Source organism: Bombus bifarius, unplaced genomic scaffold (assembly GCF_011952205.1).
Source record: "Bombus bifarius isolate JDL3187 unplaced genomic scaffold, Bbif_JDL3187 scf7180000007975, whole genome shotgun sequence".
Classification (NCBI taxonomy): Eukaryota; Metazoa; Arthropoda; class Insecta; order Hymenoptera; family Apidae; genus Bombus; species Bombus bifarius.
In genome coordinates this window covers 361,674-380,591 of record NW_022884361.1, presented here as the reverse complement: position 1 = coordinate 380,591, position 18,918 = coordinate 361,674, and the positions used below count along the sequence as shown (strand labels likewise).

The window sequence follows — 18,918 nt, the reverse complement described above, 5'->3', positions numbered from 1 at the left end:
ATTGAAAATATTTTATTACTTAGAATTTATAAATGAAATCTGAGTGCCCAGGTGATAGTCTACTAGAAGTATTTCAATACTGGTTAGATATTTTCCATTTGCCATAGTGCCTTTGATAACAATAATAAAGGAAGATATCTTTATTAAAATTTATGCTCATTCCTATCAATTTATTTTTTATTTACTATAAAACGTTTTATTGTTGAAAATACCTTTATTCACGAGCATATGTACATTGTTATAGATATAATTATTTCATAAGAGGTGATCTCTTTTTATCGATTTACTTTTACAAAAAATTACGAGAAAACGATAATACAGTTCATTTTTCATAGAAAAGATTTATAATTTATATCTATGTATCGATATCTACGATACCTTACTTTTTACCATATTATGTTGTACCGCCAAAATGTTTTCTCTTCCTCTCATAGTTTTTATTGTTTTTGTAATTGTAATATTTGTAACTAACATATCAGTATTTTATAAAAAATTGCTTCTTTTAAATATGTAATGCAATAAACTAAACAAATTTATGATTTTTGAAAGAGCAAGTAGCGTACAAATTTTTCTAGAGTGAAAAGAACAATCTATGACTAGATTAATGGTAAATATTATTTCATACATTGAGATCTGATAGTTTATTGTATTACGAAAGTTGTTATGCATAATGCATTTAAAAGGCAGCTATGAAACATTATGTTTATCAGAACATAAGTTATGAAAAATAGGACACGTTTTGAATTACGCAAAAGGCTGTTAAAGTACTTATTATATTCCATATATGAGCATTTATGAAAGTAGAATAAGGCGCTGTTCGATGTTCTATGTATTTAAATATACTATATTTAATAGTAATAAGCAAAGTACATATAATACTATTATTTGAAAATCTAATATATATATTACTTGTGTTTACAATGCTATTATTAACCAATAACCCTAATGTATTCCGTCCTAAAGTATTATATATATATACATATACATACACTGTTATATACATATGTATAATTTTTTGCTTTGTAATAAAAAAGTATTATTAAAAAGTTGTGTTGTAAATTCCTTAAAGATGTATTTATTCATTTTCTATGTATTTTATAAATTAGGCATTGAAACATTATTAAACAGAATGTTAAAATAATAGTACCCTCTTCGTAACTTTGCAAGATGAAGTTTACAATAAAAATTCATTAAGATTGTGACAACCTACGTAACGTCTAGTAGAACTTCACAAAAATATTTTCAGTAAAAATTTAAGTACTGAAATAATAAAACTTACGATGTTAAATATTGTCCCCGATATACATATACATATACATATGATACAGTACCAATAGTCTTTTAGAAATTAGAGAATGATGATCATCAATTTTTTGTTACCTAGTTTCAAAGATCTACTCTATAATTTTATGTTTAAATGCGCGATAATGAAAGCAATGTGAAAACACAGATATTTGCTATCATGAAATATCTTGTTAATTTTATGACATCCATTGTCGTATAAATTAGTAACATTTATTTATTTGTTATAATATATTTGATATTTAATACTAATATTTAAAATCAATACCATCCGGTATGAGAATTAGGATTTATTAAATATAATTTATTTTTTGTACATATAATTTGTCGAGTTTCATTACTGCTTTCATGAATTGACTTGAATTAATCATTCAGCATATGTTTACAATATGATAAAAGAAATGTTTTCTGTTTCACTTCTTTGAAAAGAAACAGTTGATACGCTGGCGTCTCGTTAAATGCATTAAAATTAGTATCAAGGAATGTTAGAGTGCGATTATCAGATGTATCTTCTGCAACAATGAACTCAAACATACTGTACATATATTGCATAAAAGGCATTCTCTCTTTGTCTAATATTATCGCTCTGATGCATGAACAGCTTCGAACGCTTTATCTAAAAAGTTCGATATCTTCTATTTACTATGTACAAATGTGTGAATTTTCAATTTGCTGTTCTGACTATCTTTCTCTTTGAAAATATATATCACAAGCCCCGATTTAAGTACCATTTCATTTAAAGTTTTTTTGTCATGCGTTATTGCATATTAAGGAAACTGGCTAACAACTGTGTAGCAGATGACATCAAACAGGTGTTTCGGGATTGTCCCATTCCTCGGCGTCTTGACGCGATAAGAACCGCACTTGCGAAGCTTCTCGTACCATTAAACTAACAGTGTCGGAATAATCAACAACATCGATGGATCGTTCTCCATCACGTGGTAAACTTTTATTCGAGGAAATCGAGCTACTGTTCTCCTCGCTGCAGTCGTGTTTAAACACGCTATCAGATTGCGAGTGAGTTGGAGTAGATAATTCGGAAACTAACGGCGTGGACTCATCCTCGCTCTCTCCTGGAGCAGGCGAGACAGGTAACGTCCCCATAAGACGGTCTTTCAGTTTGCTTAACTTTTCCAAGCTGGAGTTTGGAACAGGGACCGATAAAATTAACTCATCATTTAAGGTCGAAGTTGAACATCGTTTCTTCATAGGTGTAGAGATAGCCGATTTCATGGGTATATTATTAGCTACATAGTATTCATCTGTTGATTTGGATCTGAAGGCGGGTCTGGGAGAAGGCGGAGGAGACACAAAAAGCGACGCTGGTCTACTACTGATAGAATTGCCTCCACTCTTTCTTAGCTCTTTACGTCCGAACGAACAAGCCGATCTGGTGCTAAGTTGAGATGTAATACTACGTTGAGAGTTCGTACGTTGAAGATGTACTGTCGACTCGAACGAGCTGTCGTCTGACGTCTCTGGTTCATCGTTGACTGGTACCCAGTGTAGAAGTGGATTAGATTGAAGAATCACATAATCTGTATCTTGAGGGGCCATCGAAATGGATCCTAAAACAAATCTTCATATTATCCAGTTTTTCCTTTTTGGTCGCACGAGATGCATTAAATGTAAGTTGAAAGCTCATCTGTTAAGCGGTGAATGATAAAACATTAAGCATTATAGAAGAGGATTCCTAAATGAAACACGATTAGTTATTAAATTAATTTTTTTTTTTGATGAGATGATTTAATTGTTTGTAATATTGTTGTGATTTTGAATAACGATATAAAATTAAAGCACTCGATAAGCTTATAGATCTAGTCTAAGAAAGATAATATCACTTCAAGTTTCCAACAGAGTTTTATTGCCATTCGCATTTATAATATAATTATCCAACAATTCAGTTAGGATAATTGTACATACAGTACCAAAGAACACACGAATAAAGAAGAAAATATAATGATAGTCTTTACTTTGGTATATAAAATGTTTTCTTATAGAAGCTTATCTTTCTAAATATACAAGATCTATCAGCATAAACATCCCAAAAAGAAGTATATTTGTATAACATTCAATGACAGTAACAACTAATTATCACAGCCTGTTTCACAAATGTGTTCATTATGGAAAAATACAGTATTTCTGAATGTATGACTATTAAGCATTAGCATTATATTATTTGCGACAGGAATACCTAGAGTATTTTCCAGAATTTTAGGAATACAAAATGACACAGTTTTCTTTTTCGCAAGCTATACCATTAATGTACTTAAACTACTATACGAAAATGATATTTTTACTATATCTATAATAACACATACATCCAAATCACTACCGTAATAATAATAATAATAATATATTACAATGAATGACATTTTTCTTTTTTTAACACAGACATTCGTTTATATCATTTAATTATAGTAACCCAGTCTCTTGTAACGCGTTGGCACATTTTCAAAAATTTGACACATGTAGAGTCAATAGTAGGATGAAGGTGATAATAATTCTTTTAATTTCTATCATATATATTATACTTAAAATATATATGTATATAAATAAATTAGATTTTTATTGACTGTCCGTTGTATGTAGGTACACCTATCTGTTCATAATACTGCTACGATTTCATCTACGCATGAATATGGGTGGTAAGAAACATTTAAACAACAGTTATATTGACCAAATTTTCCGGCGGAACTGAAACATTGCGGATGATAAGTTTTGTATAACCATCTTCGAATGCAGTGAGGTCATATTGATGCTGTACACACATGATACATGATCGAGTTACACAGCTATATCTGATTTAAATTCATTAAAAATTTGTACTATATTCTAGTACGGTGTCACACTTTTGGTCTGGTTGTGGTGGTTCTTGAACTATAACCAGAGGCAGTGAAAGTGGTAGGGGAGAGGGCTCACCTGCAAGTGAGTCTGATGGTACCACTGCAGAAGATGGTACATCTAATACATCTTCACACGCTTCTTCATTTAAAGTTTGTAATGCACCACATATCATCTGTTCTTCTAAAGTTACCTGAAAAATTTAATTACTTGTTTCCCTATTTGATGTTTTAGTATTAAACTTATAATAGTTATTCATGTGTTTTATAAAGGAATTAATATGAAATGTTAAATACGATTTCGCTCACCTGGAACTAAAACCGAGCACGATTGTAATGAGAACAATACTTAATTAATTGATTAATTAATTGTTAGAATAAACATACTTCTATGATTTTATTCATATAGAGTAAAGAAGCTTACTTGTTTTTCCATAATAGATTGTTTAGTTTGATCTCGTCTAGGACCATCGGTTCTTGATGTTCCCTTGTCTTTTTCTACATGTGTTGGCACACGTATCGAAGTATTTTGTAAAGCATGATCTTAAATAATAAGAGACAATTTTTATATACATTTGATATTTTATACTTTTATAATATATTACTATTTATATAAATAATCGGTATACGTACCTCCTCCTTTTCGTTGAATTTGTTCCGATCCTACGGTGAATCGAACACTTCGTGAACCTTCTTCTTGTGTGCTAAACGATGAAACTTCCAATTCTCTAAGCGACACAATCACCATACGAAACAATTCCCAATCTCCAAAAGCCATTTTAAGAACCTACAAATAAAGAATTATTATTGACTGCATAATACCTGTCAGCTAAAATCATGGAAGTAAAGCTTACCTTTTTCAACTCCTGTAAATCACAATGCAATAAAACTCTACCATTAATGTTATTCTCTTTAATAACTTGTTTGTACTGTGGTGCTTGATTAGGACTTATACTGTCGATCCTATCAATAAGGTCGCAAATTCCATTTACTGTTAAAGATGATAGTCTTATCTCCAAAATCTCGGACTAAGAAAAAGAAAATTATATAACAATATTGTAATAATAATAGTCATAGTATCATTATAATATCATGTTATATGTATATATACCGGTAATGTTGTAGTTGCAGAGAGTGGTTTAACCGCTGGTTCCATGGGAAGTACTTGCCACGATGGAGTAGTCTGCCAATCGAATGTTGGCTGCATACACGGTTGTACCCATGATGTTGATGGTACCGGTACATGTCCTTGTAGACTTGGTGTTTTAACAAGTTTCATTGTTCGATTTGATAAACCACTTTTATTTACACTCCATGATTCATGTGTATTACTAGGTAAAGTCCAAGGACTATACTGTTTATATGGACCAAGTAGTCCTGATTCTTCTTCCATACTCTGTTGCTCCTCTTTTATTTTTTTCTTAATATAAGGATCTAGATTTATTGTGAATGGTAAGAATATTTTCATATCGCTAACAAGTAAACTCGAACGATGAAACGTCAGGAAAATATCTAGTTTCCGTTCATCTCTATCCATTTCTAACAGAGGTTGAACTTCTTTAAGTACTGGGATTTGGGGTCGTATCCTAATGATTTGAAAAGAAGCATTAAATACAAACCGGCTATTAAAATGTTACAAAGCATTTATTCGGAAAAGACATACTTATCATAAAGACTTTTCAACGACATGGAATCATCTAAACTATCTTCATACATATCGTAATGAAGAATCAACCAAGACGTCCTAAATGGCCATTGTTCAGTAATATTGATCCAACTAGCTAAATGATACCAGTTGAAATCAATTTGGAATGCTTTTAATAATCTTCCTAAAAAGAGGCATATAATATATTAGAAACAAGCAGGACACATAGAAATGAGTCCCTCAGAGATTAGTTGTTTTTATTACCAGTGACATAAACAACATTCATTAATCTTCTCATACTACGAGGATTCACATCACTAAAGTAATCGTCAGTGAGAAGCATTTTATTGAGATCTTGTGCACCGCCCAATCGATTTAAATTGCTACCGATGCTACTTGCGATTGACTCGCTTAATCGTAATTTTCTACTGCCTTTTCTGCTTTGCGGTTTCAACTTTTCATTGCTGTTCATTATAGCAGACTCCGTGCTAAGTCTTCTGTTAGAAACAGAGTGATGCATTGTACTAGTCGCGGTGTAATTTACACTTTCCTCGGCTTCGGTCCACGTAGTTTTTCTACTATGTTGGGCAGTTTGTTGAGCTACTTTTACCTTTCGCAAACCACTGTTTTGCAAATAAAATGGAAGATGCACCATATTACGTAAGTAATCGTGTCCTCCGATATTAGACTCTGTGAATAATCTTCTACTATTGACTTCCACTGCCTGAATGTAAGAAACAAAATTTTATATCATGTAAAAAACTATACATATCACGTTTCATGAAAAGATAATGAAACATTTTGAGATACCTTGGCAATAATATGTGGATCGATCGCTAATATAACAACAAATGGATAACCGTTATCACTGAATAATGCTTGTATAGCATCTAAAACTAACAACACTTTATCTTGTTCACAACTATCCAGACCATCCACAATTATTACTAATCTGCTTTGTTGTGCCATAAAACTATCTAGGCATTTAACCTGTTTTATTTTTTACAAAAATTTTGTTAAGTATAAAGAACAGTTTAATGAAAATACATTATTCAATTATTCAATTAATATGTAATATACCATCTCGGTCATTAAACTGACTTCGCTTCTTAGCGTCTGTATAAAACCTTCGCTTTTTAAAGTCTCTAACTTAGAAATGCTGCGCTGTAGGTGCCGTCTTTGAGAGAAAACAAGTGCTTGCAACGTTCGACTCCATGTATATAAGTTTGCTATTACGCTAACAGCTAGTATTAAGGCAACGGTTATCATAATAATGTGTGATGTAACTCTTTCTATTGTTGGCCTGTAATATTAAAAATTGAAAGAAATAATTAATTATAACAATTTTGATTTTATAGTTTTTCTGAGAAATTGTATACTAACTCGCTGCTAGAAATATCGATGAGATAGACCGTAAGTACGGAAATACCAACGAGTAAACTGCAAAAGCAGAATTCAAATATAACTATATATGGTAAACAACAAAGATGTCTCCATTTCCATGTTGTCGTTGATTTATCTGGTTTTGGTCTGAATGCTCTGTAGAGTCGCGTGGATAAGGAACCAAACTCATTCTCAATGGAATCATAAAGCGATCCTACCATTTGTACTACTGCGTTCTCTCCGGCAGCAGTTGTGCCGACTCGGGTTTGGTCAGTAAAATAGAACTTTATGGGTTGAACAGTGATATCATCGTGAACTCGACCACCAGGAGGATGACAAAAAATTACTTGTAAAAGCAGTTTTAATGAATTTAATTTTGTAGTCAGAGCTACCGTGAAATTGTATGGCCAATACCAATCATATCTACGATTTAAATATTTCATAATTAAATACTATGAAAATACATAAAGTATATACTTTCAATCTTGCAATCTTACCTTTTGTTAGCATACCAGACAAGTATCAAAAAAGTGTACGTAAAAAAAATAAGACTTATACCACACGCAAGCCCAACAATCCATGATTGGAGGGCAAGACCTATTGTGATACCCACTAACAAAGATACATGAGTTACTACTACGAATAATAAGACAGAAAATTGGAATACTGGGTCCATCCATTGGCGAGCAAAATTTTTCATTTCCTCTGAAAAAATTATTACCAGTATATGAGTATTTTATGCAATTTTTAATTTAGTTGTTGCATTTGTAAATCATTGCAAATATTACCTCTTAATTTATTTAACAAAAATGATTTTCCTGAACCCCACTTCGCGTAAAGGCCAACAGTTATAGGCGTTGAAAGAGATGGTTCACTGAGGATATCCGCTAACGCACTACTGTACAAGTCGTAACCAAGCATATTTTCATTATCTTCATTGGTATTAAGACGCCCTAAAATGAACATTCAGTTATATTCAGTTGATAGAAAAAAAAAAAAAAAGAAAGAAAGAAAGAAAAGAGGAACTATATTATGTACTATTGGCTTTATTTAATCTTATTGATTAATGACTTACGTGCACCAAATATTTGTCCAAGAATGGTCTTTGGATGATTGATGTCGATATTATAAGGAGTCTCTCCTTGTCTATTTGGACGGTACAGTAGTTGACTATTTTTTGGATTTCTCAATAGTATCTCAACGATGGCTTTCGATCTAGCTCGCATAGCTATATGTAGCACAGTATCACCTTTTTTATCGGTGGCTGATACTTTAGCTTTTTTGTCTAGCAATATCTGTACGATTTCAGCGTTTCGCGATCGAACTGCCCGTAATAATGGAGTATCACCATCTTTTGTCGCAATTTCTAAATCTGGGTTTGCATTTAATAACAGTTTCAATATTGAAATATTGCCTTTTTCGACTGCTATGTAGGTTGCAGTTTTCTTATCCTAAAATATTTATAAAATTTGAATGGTTGTCCTGAGATACTGATTAAAATACATCGCCAAAAATAATGGAGTCATTTTGGACACAAAGATAAACGAAAAGTATTTTACACTTAAAGGTAAGTAATTTTATTTGTGTAAAAATGAAATACATAAAGTAATATATGATTGATATTTGTACCTTGCCGGCAATGTCGACATCAGCATACTTTTTTAAAAGAGATTCAACCACTCCTCTATGACCGCCTTTCACAGCATGAATTAAATTTGTATCACCAGCCCTATCTTGAATGTTCACATAAGCACCAGCATTCAAAAGAGCATTTGCTATTTCGTGATGCCCCTCTCGGCAAGCTATTGCCAGAGCTGTGCATCCATCTTTATCTAACGCGTTCACGTTTGGTTTATGTTCTAAAAGAAGTAGTACCACCTCCAAGTGATTCCCAAGAGTGGCCACTAGAAGAGCTGTCCACGAGTACTGCAGTACAAAGTTTTATTAATTATCTGAAGATTTCATTGAGAGAGGGAGAGAGAGAAAGACACGGAGAGATTACTTTAGAGATGTGAAACAACCACAAGTTCATATAACTGATCTGTCATCTTTTCTTTGCAAGTGCATAAAAATCTGTAGTCTAATTATCATTTATATAAAACTAAAGTCTTACCATGCCAGCAGTATCGACATTAGCACCAGCTTTTAGAAGAGTATCTACAATTTCTACGTGGCCTTTACGCGACGCCCACACCAACGCTGTAGTACCATACTAAAAATTGAAAAAAATGCATTAACACAGACTTCTCCGACAATGTATGGTAAGTCGCAGTATGGATTTTTCTGTCTCTAGTTAATACATCGCACGTGAACTTAAAAGATGGTAAATATAGATTACCTTGTCACCGACATTGACTTTAGCACCATGAGCAATAAGATCCTTAACAATATCGGGGTAACCCCTGCCTGCGGCCCATAACAACGAAGATATGTGAAAATTTCCATGTGCATTGACGTCAGCTTCTCGTCCTAGTAGCATCATCACCGTCGGCGACCTACCTTTATACGTCGCCCACATAAGTGCAGTCCACCCTCCCTAAAAATAGATTATTCCCTCTTCTTACTATTTGTCCGATTTCTTTATGATTATTAAATATTTCATTCGTAACGAAATGAAACTTTAGAGAAACTTTAAAACATGAAATTAGAATATATAGATATAATTAATGACAGAAAAATGTTGTAAAGTGTGAAAATAAAATAGAGTGTAGGAAATTAATAGATGAATAAGAAAGGGATCCGTGTACTTAAAGTACTTAGAAAGGAATATCTTCAAAGGGAAAATCTTAAAAAGAAAAAAATTTTTCAATTTACAAAAGTTTGTGCTAAAGCTAAAGTGGTGTAAGCCAAAAAGTTGATTACCGGATAAGGACAAAAAAATTCACTTATTCTGCTATTCACCGAGAAACTGATGAAGATTTATACAACTTCTGCACAAAACAGAATAGAGGTTTTGCTTTCGAGATATGCTATTCAACCAAATAGACAAAGGATTGACTTACACCACTTTTACATTAAACGACTCGTTTAGAATAAATCTCTTTTATCTTTCAAAGATCTAAAAGAAACATTTAGTTTCTAAAAATGTAAAATAAATATTTTAATTTCTAAAAATTTTAAATAAGCTTTGTTCGCTATCTTTAGCTCGCTAGATATTGAGAAATTGCTCTCACTTTATAACTAATAAAAATATATTAAAGAATTAGAGACCTTACCATGTCTCTGTGTTCCAAATCAGCGCCATGTTCGAGTAATTCAAGGCACACATCTGTGTGCCCTTCCTTGGCCGCACACAATAACGCCGTCCAATTATCCTGAAAAAATGAAATTGTTTATACAATAGGCAGGAAAAAGACATATATAAAATTCAACAGATCATATAACACATAATACTAACTGCGTCCTCTGCATTAACATCTGCTCCATGATTGATAAGCTCTCGTACAAAGTGTATCTTTCCCTTAGTTGCTGCAAGGATGAGGGCTGTACTACCATTCTATTGTAAGAACAACGAAATCAACTATTTAGTATCTGATTATAGACAAAGCCAAATCTATTAAAAAATTATTAAAAATCTTTCAAAATTAGCATAATTAAAGGAAGAGTTAAATCATTCAAAGGGATGAAAAGCATGGTATTAAGAAAGTTTCGACCAAGATTACTTTTAACGAGATCTTAATCTTCACAGAAATACGGAAAAACAAACTCAGAACAGAGTCGAACTATACGAACACGCGCATAAAACAACACAAAAGGAATTTTCCTTGAGGTTTCAAGATCATTTGTGTTTTCTTCGATTCTCATAAATTCGTGGAAAAATAATTCAAGACAGAGTTAAACTGTCTAGACACACGGATAAAATAAAGTACGACAAATTTTCCTCCCGACGATTTTTCCTTCAAATTTAAATCATTTTTTAAAATGGAATTGTATATTTATAAAGAATGACAATTTCAAAGGAGATATCTTTAATTTATAAACATTTTAAATATAATATTTCCGACAGAGGGGGGGGGGTACATTTCTCCATGAAATAAAAGCTGATGGAATTAAAAAATATCTTAATCCAAATGGAAGTGGTTATTTTAATGTTACCTCGTCTCGGTCATCGATCAGTACTCGTTTGTTTTCGAGGAAGCTTTGAAGACCAGCGAGATTATCGTCTGTGATATAGCTGGCGAGAGATCGGTAGCAGAGTGATACCATCGAGTCAGTCCGATGCAAGGTCTGTGAAAAAAAATATCAACTCGTTAAAAATGAGCAAACGATTATTTGAGACTGAACTGTCACGTTTTTATTCGACAATAGAAAGCCTCAGAGCATAGCGAATTAATTGCTGCATAAGTAGTAAATGAGGAAACAGTCGGCAGAAATCGATACTTGGATAACTTGCGTGTGATATTTAAATTTAATATACAGGGTGTTTGGTAACTGGTGGTACAAGCGGAAAGGGGGTGATTCTACGCGATAAAAGAAGTCGAAAATATAGAATAAAAATTTTTCGTTCGAGGCTTTGTTTTCGTGAAAATCGACTTTGAATTTTCGCTCGGTACGCGTGCACTTTATCACGTCTCGTTATAACGGATCTCACTGTAGATCGTTGTCTCGATGGAAAAATTAAAAAAAAAAACAAAAATTAAAAAAAAATTTTTATTCTATATTTTCGACTTCTTTTTTCGCGTAGAATCACCCCCTTTCCGCTTGTACCACCAGTTACCAACAACTCTGCATAATATATTTACTGCCTTTCTACTTCTAAAAATATAGAAAATTAAATACTTGATATTTAAATGTTATATCTACTCTATTCCTTAAATTTAATATTAATCCTCAATCAATAATGCTGATTTATAGATGCTCATAAAAATCTCAAGTTTAAAATATTTAAATTAATTTTCAATAAATCAATGTTAAATATTCTGATCCAAACTGTTGTCACAAAAATATACCGTGTCTTGCGAATTTCGTGCTTGTACTAATTTGCCTTAAATTGCGCAATACACGGAACAATTAACACTTGACACGAGATCAAATGCTAAATACATAATAGTTTACACGACACAGTTAACGTGGTTTTTTAAGAAGTACATAGAAGTAATGGTTCGACCAAATCAATTACCAGAGTAAAGATTTATCGGGAACATCTCTTTGAAGCCCCAAGTAGAAATAATACAATTTAGTATTTTAGATATTATAATTTAGTATTTTTAACATAAATAGCTTTAGTATATTTGTATAGTAAATTATATAACATGTATATTCAAACTTCCTAATTTTTCGGTCTTTCTATGCCAAGAAAGAAAATCACACAAATTGAGAAGTTTTTAGGCCAATTAGGGCTACTTTTATTTAGAGCAGGAATCGTGGAAAATGTTTCCGTTATCCGATTGGAGGAAACATGCGGTTGTAAATAATTTTCACGATGCATGGGCGCGGCAGGTATACGTAGAGCTTGTACATATTTCAGAGGAGCACAATAGAATATGGGTCAGCGATAACGAATGAATCAGAACCGGTAGAAATTGAAACGCAAGTAGAAAGGATAAGATACAAATGGAACCACGAACGTCGTTGCACAATAGTATTAGGTTGTCCGAAAAGTTTCTTTCGTTTTATAAGGAAATAATAGACGCACAATGATTTTTGTATCATATTAGTTTATTGAATATAATAATAGAATATAATAATAGAAATATAACGAAATGAATCATACCTAATTCAATAAAATAATATAAAACAGAAATTGCTGTTCATTTATTATCATCTTATAAACGAAAGAAACTTTTCGGACAACCTAATATTAGACGACAATCATGTAAAATCTCAAATCTTTGCTGCGGGATAGAAATAAAATTTCAACAAAAATATCCTAAAAATATCCTGATACATATACCTATTCATTTAGGTTTATTTATATATTTTATGTTAAATATTTATCTAGCAATAACATTTTCAAAACTCGAAGCGCACAAATTGTATTTTTGCAGAAAATTAGCATCTTCTGCGTGCGAAAAACATAGTAGATACATACATCAAACCTGGAGCTTGTTTGCAAGGCTGTTAATCGCGCTATTAATACGCCATGAAATTAACACTTCAAGCCTTGATACGATTAATAATATTATCAACGATGATTGCTTTCTGATCGAAAATAGATTCGAAGTAATTATTATTTCGCAACAGTCGAATGTTAATAGTCGTGAAATGGTGGTGAAAAGAAAATTTATATAACAACACCTTAAAAGCCGGGACCTTAAAAAATTGTTTAACTTTTTTAAGATAGTAAAAATAATAAGCTGTTAATGCGGCTTTGGTAAGATACGTACATATACATTTCCATTCACACATAAGTTTGATCAATCCATGCGAATCACCTTAATCGTTGGAACGTAGACCAGTATTGGATCCATCTAGCCTGATAAAACACCGTGACTCGTGTTTTACATCATGTTCTCAATGTTAATTCCGTTTACTCACGGACGAATGCGATATCGTTATGAATAAGTACCGGCGAGATCAATTTTAACCGAGTTCAACGAAATCCTATTATACAACTTACGTTTTATAACTTGCGTGCTATTCAATCAAATATCTATTCGCATCATTAAAAAACAAAAAAAATTGAAAATAAAGAAACGTTACCTCCGAAATATTTACTCTTTTACTGTCCAAAAACTTGAGAAGTTTGAGATCTTGGTTAATATATTAGTTCTACAATACAGTAGAATTCCATTTATGTGAATTTTTCGGAGGACAAATATTATTTTTCGTTCACATAATAGGAGTACGTTCGGATAAATAAATTTAACTAGCAGAAATTCAGTTAATCGAGTACTAACTAAAATTTCACTGCAATAAATGAAGTTCTATCGTAGTTGCTACCTAAATCTTTATAGTAATTCAGACCTTGCGTTTTATCTGAATTGGCTATAATAAATTAAACGAGCAAGGATAATACATTCAACGAAATCTTGTAAATATATACAGTACAAAAGCGTGGAATTACTTCTCCACTTGTGCTTATATTGAATCACCTATTAATTTTATAATTAATCTAAAATTAATCCTACAAATATGAATAGTAGTGTTCTTTACTTCGATTAAATTTTTAACCAAAGAATTTCTTAAGTAGATGCGAAGATTTCAAAATTGTAATCTTTCTTTAAATTCTTAATTACTATGACATACATAGTGAAGCTTGTGGCAAGCATAAATCGCAAAATTTTCAAATAAATGCTGTTGAACTGGTTAAATGTAACGAGAACGTTTGAAAAGTTTCGATAAAATAAAACACAAACTGGAATCACGCGATAGTCATTAATTATCACTTCATCAAAGACGTTACAAGAAATTTATGTTCATTACTGTGCCAAAAGTTTGAAATGAGCGATACAGCGACGAGTAATAGAATTAACGAGATTACAAGCCATTCAAAGATACCAAAACTACTACCAGGAACGATGATTAATGACCATTGACCGTGACATTGTTAAAGTATCCTTCCTTGAAATTTCACGATCTAACATGAGCATCAGTGCCACTGGAATATTTTATTCCTGTTCAATTATTTTATTTCAACGAATGCTTCAGATAATCTGTAGCCAACGATTAAATATTTCTTCTGAATTTAATTAAAAAGAAGTGTCAGAAAAGAAAAACAAAATAATTGGCAAAAAAAGAAATATAAGAAACATCTAAATCCAAAAAACGATTGACTCGATCAAGCACGATATTCCGTTAAATCTTTTACATTAAATATTTATAAAAAAATATCCAAGTATCTGTCCTTGATATCTTCATTCACCGTAAAAGACGTAGAACATATAATTCTATAAGGATATACACAGATAACAGAGACACAACAAATACGATCACTGTAAACCCTCTTTCAGACATTGTTCAACAACGAATTATTCATCCTAGTATCTGCTCTTAAAGCATTCGTGTCACATTTCTATTCCCATCATTACTTTAAAATTATTAAAAAACTTTCTCAAAATAAAATTAGACGCCAAAATTAGATTAAACTCACACACAGTAATAAGTGTAAATGTTAAAACAATAAGACGATCCTGAGAAAGCTTGTGACTATTGTAATCCTTCTTTCAAACATTACTTAATGACGAATCCATCCTGGCATCTCCTTTTCAAACGTTCGTGTCGTATTTCCATTTGTGGCATTGATTTAAAATCGTTAAAAACCTTTCCTCCTTCTAAACAAACTAGATTTTCAAATAAGGTGGATTAATGTCATACACAGTAGTAAGCGTAAATGTTAAAACGTCAAGAAAGTGCTGAAACAGCTTCTTATTAATGAAAGCGGTTCCTCTTGCTTGATAAAAACATTCAAAAAGTAAAACCAGCTGATCTAATCTTGAAAAAGTCTACGATCACACAGCTTCTTATTACTGGAAGCGGTTCCTCTTTCCTAGTAAAAACACTCGAAAAGAAAACCAGAGTAAAACGGCGATCTAAGACAGCGACTAACCGTTTGCGAGTGTCTGCGAATTCCAAAGTTGAACTTCCGGCCAGGTTCACCATCGGTGGCTGGCGCGGTGAACGTGAATGTGGGTACATGAAAATACGGGAACACGTGGTGATGATGATGGTGATGATGATGATGATGCGAATGATGGTTCGGATCCTCCTCTTCGCCTTCTTCCTCGCCTGAAATTGGTTGCGACCCAGGTATATGAAGTCGAAGGAATGGTAACTTCATCTTCAACCCGGTTACTCCGCTTCTTTCTGGTATCTGCTCGCTGATAGACGAAATGTTCGACAGTTCGTTTCCATTCGACGTGGGCAATAAACAGTTTGGAACACCTGGATAAGCGCTGGCCAAGCTGGGAGCTAAACTCGAACAAATCGCAGCATTTGCTATGCTGGACCTTCTAATAGGATTAACGCTGGTTCCTGATAAAACATTTTGATAGTTGGCAGTTCCTGATTTTTCTCCCGAATCTAGATCTATGTTTATAGCAGGCAATGTCAATCTTCTTTGCGTATTCCTCTGATTGCCTCCTTCTTCCGAATTTGTACAATTTACATCATTTTTCGGAGTCTTGATGGAGTCTTGTCGAGTTTGAAGAGGATCTTCTAACATTTTGGATGGATAGGTGTTTTCCAGACTGGAGGAATTATTGGAAAACGCGGACATGACTTTGTAATAACGTCTGATTAGAAGAGGAGAGACAGAGACTGCCGACGGAGGAACTGCTTTAATGGATTCGATATTTGGATGAGTAAGAATCTGCGAAGTCTCCTGAATTTCTGCAGCTGTCACCGATTGTGCTTTTTCTCTTGGTTGATCGAGTAATCGTAAATTTTGTAATGTTACGCCTGTAGGATCTTGAAGACTTCTCTTGCGTTGCATGGAAGTATTTAAATTGGAAGATTTGTAGGTTTCGTACGAAGAAAGAGATCTATGGCGTTTAAGTTCTGAAGGATTTGATGTTTCGAAAGGAAGAAAACTCGAGGTCGAGCCGCGCTCCAATTTCTTTGTCAAATCTACATTCTCGTAGGAACTTTCGTTGATGATATACTTAAACTTCGAGCAGAGAACGCCGAAGTTTTGGTCCGCACTGATCGATCGTGGCGAGCTTCCGGAAGCGGAGATTTCATAATTTTCGTTAGGAATTTCGCTGGAAGCAACCGAAAATCGTGTTTCACTTTCCCAATTATCGCTTTGCGTCTTTTCAATCTTCCCGCAATTTTGCGAATCACCCGACAAATTTTTACCGTTTGCGAATTTATCGATCCTCTTCTTCTGGCTAATCGATTCTCTCGAACCAATTTCTTGGGAAGGTCCACTATCTGATCCATCGGAATCTTTCGAAGTTTTGAACTCGAAGCCTCGTACCTCTCTTCCCTGTTCGTTCAAAGTTCTATCGACAAATTTCTCTAACAAAATTTGTTGTTGGCCGACTGATCCTTTTGAAGATCGTCCCTTTGAGTCACCAGAATTTTTTGACGACTTAGATTCGAAGCTTTGTGCTTTCTTTTCCTGCTCGTTCCAAGTTCTTTCTACAAATTCTTCTGATAAAATTTCATTGGCTGTTTGGTCGTTTGCAAACGAACGTTCTTCTCTGTTGATTGCAAGATCTTGCGCTTGTGATTCTTGCGACGCAACCACTATACCAGAATCCGCTTCAATCGTAATGGAGAATCTTCTATCGGTTTCTCTAGCTGCATCTTCCGCTTCTTTGTTCTCTTCGTCCCCTTCTTCCTCGATGCTGATTCGAAAATGATGTGTCGCGATCTTGACACGATCGTCTTTGGCCTTCCGCATTGCATTCTTTCCTCAACGTGCTTCGACGATACTCCAAGATAAAGCTTACTATGGATAAATACGTGGAAAATTTACGAGATTCCTTTCTTTCTTTTCGAAAACAAACACTGTGGCTGTTTGAGATATTGATATTTTTAAACATTTGGCCATTTGTTCAAATATTGGTATGATGTCTTTGACCTATAATTCTTCTTTTATCGAATCGCGTTGATAAGAGAAAGCGTGAATCTTTTTAAAAATATTGGAGTGTCGTGTGGATAGAAATTATCACGATTGCAGCGCGCTCGATAATAAAGATACGAAGTAAAAATAAAAATAAGAGAACAATAGAAACAGACAGTTCGGACGGAAAGTCGTTGGGAGATTTTGATTTTGAAAAATACTAAATAATTGATGTCCTACGTTCTAAGAACTTTTGCTTCGTATGTGACGTTGCTGATGTCACTGCAAGACAGTTATTAGAGCTATGCATTCTGGGAATAAGAATTCTAACGATTTATATTATCGAGATGAGTCGTAAATTTTTATAAGATCCTACTTTATGAAACTATTTCGTTGAAATGACGTTCGTTGAAATGAAGTATCATAAAATCGGCCGAGAAATAAGGTCGTAAAATGAGTCGCTGTTTCAAGGACAATGAAGGAAAGTTTAATACGATCAAGTACTCTACATTTTATCAATCTCTACAATTCTATCAAAATCTATAATCTACCATATATTATAAAAGACGAACCCTGCAGAATTCAATATACGATGAAATATCCTCAATTTTAAATTATGAAAGTTAGATTCTGTAGAATCCAAAGCACAATAAAGTAGCTTCCGTTTCATCCACGTTACATCATAAAGGACACATTTTATAACATCACAAAAATACAATAAAATATGCTCTATCTCATCGACATCAACGAATGAAAATAAAACCCTACAGAATTCACGATGCAATAAAATATACCCAATCTCATTAACTTTGGTAAAACTCTACAGTATCCAAAATAAAAGGAATTACATATCTTGCATTTCACCAACTACAATTCAGATTCTAGAAAATTCAAAATAGACTAGATTAGAACAGAAATAGGACGAATTATCTTCCATTTCATCAACTGCAACTTAAATTCTATATAATTCTAAATAAAATGGAGAAGGAAGAATTCATAAACTATTCTCAGAATAGTTAGAATTCGACAACTATTCTCCACTCGATCCACTTAAAACCACATTCAATACCGTAAAAAACCGACCCGCGACAAGTTAGCGAGCCTGAGCATCCTTTCCAAATTTTTCGTAGTCATCCCTTTCTTCCTGCCTCTTCCTTTTCTTCACCTCGTCCAGCACCAAGGGCTCTCGGAACCAATGACAAACGCGTTTATCTCTCTCTTTATGTATAAGTATATCTAATGCACGCGGATCTAGCCAGATCTAGCGGAACGCGTGCGATCTGCGACGCCAGCAG

At 33.3% G+C, this 18,918-nt stretch overlaps 1 protein-coding gene and 1 long non-coding RNA gene across 11 annotated transcripts in view; one reads left to right on the top strand and one right to left on the bottom strand.

Moving 5' to 3' along the window:
* Positions 1 to 830: 830 nt before the first annotated feature.
* LOC117217327 (kinase D-interacting substrate of 220 kDa) overlaps positions 831 to 18,918 on the bottom strand; it is a 35,622-nt gene continuing 17,534 nt past the window's right edge. For 3 of the 9 annotated variants that reach the window (XM_033464860.1, XM_033464858.1, XM_033464864.1), the window contains 21 exons: positions 11,269 to 11,400; positions 10,571 to 10,669; positions 10,389 to 10,487; positions 9,512 to 9,709; positions 9,287 to 9,385; positions 8,803 to 9,099; positions 8,249 to 8,624; positions 7,962 to 8,126; positions 7,671 to 7,878; positions 7,174 to 7,596; positions 6,871 to 7,093; positions 6,601 to 6,780; positions 6,055 to 6,514; positions 5,809 to 5,974; positions 5,257 to 5,731; positions 5,000 to 5,173; positions 4,779 to 4,932; positions 4,570 to 4,688; positions 4,455 to 4,460; positions 4,225 to 4,339; positions 831 to 2,870 (listed from right to left, as the gene is read on the bottom strand). In XM_033464860.1, the coding sequence (XP_033320751.1) occupies positions 2,107 to 2,870; positions 4,225 to 4,339; positions 4,455 to 4,460; positions 4,570 to 4,688; positions 4,779 to 4,932; positions 5,000 to 5,173; positions 5,257 to 5,731; positions 5,809 to 5,974; positions 6,055 to 6,514; positions 6,601 to 6,780; positions 6,871 to 7,093; positions 7,174 to 7,596; positions 7,671 to 7,878; positions 7,962 to 8,126; positions 8,249 to 8,624; positions 8,803 to 9,099; positions 9,287 to 9,385; positions 9,512 to 9,709; positions 10,389 to 10,487; positions 10,571 to 10,669; positions 11,269 to 11,400 (4,932 nt within the window). In that variant the 3' untranslated portion in view covers positions 831 to 2,106. Of the gene's footprint in view, positions 2,871 to 4,224; positions 4,340 to 4,454; positions 4,494 to 4,569; positions 4,689 to 4,778; positions 4,933 to 4,999; positions 5,174 to 5,256; positions 5,732 to 5,808; positions 5,975 to 6,054; positions 6,515 to 6,600; positions 6,781 to 6,870; positions 7,094 to 7,173; positions 7,597 to 7,670; positions 7,879 to 7,961; positions 8,127 to 8,248; positions 8,625 to 8,802; positions 9,100 to 9,286; positions 9,386 to 9,511; positions 9,710 to 10,388; positions 10,488 to 10,570; positions 10,670 to 11,268; positions 11,401 to 15,661; positions 17,510 to 18,692; positions 18,904 to 18,918 lie in introns of those variants that run through there. The other 6 variants (XM_033464855.1, XM_033464861.1, XM_033464863.1 and 3 more) reach the window with 6 other exon arrangements.
* On the top strand, positions 2,168 to 4,455 carry LOC117217329. Of its 2 annotated transcripts, XR_004489522.1 has the most exons (3): positions 2,168 to 2,393; positions 2,486 to 2,930; positions 3,895 to 4,455. It is a non-coding gene; the product is annotated as an uncharacterized LOC117217329 (long non-coding RNA). The 2 variants fall into 2 exon arrangements; XR_004489521.1 differs by lacking the exons at positions 2,168 to 2,393; positions 3,895 to 4,455 and adding an exon at positions 3,724 to 3,878 and having other exon boundaries at positions 2,795 to 2,930.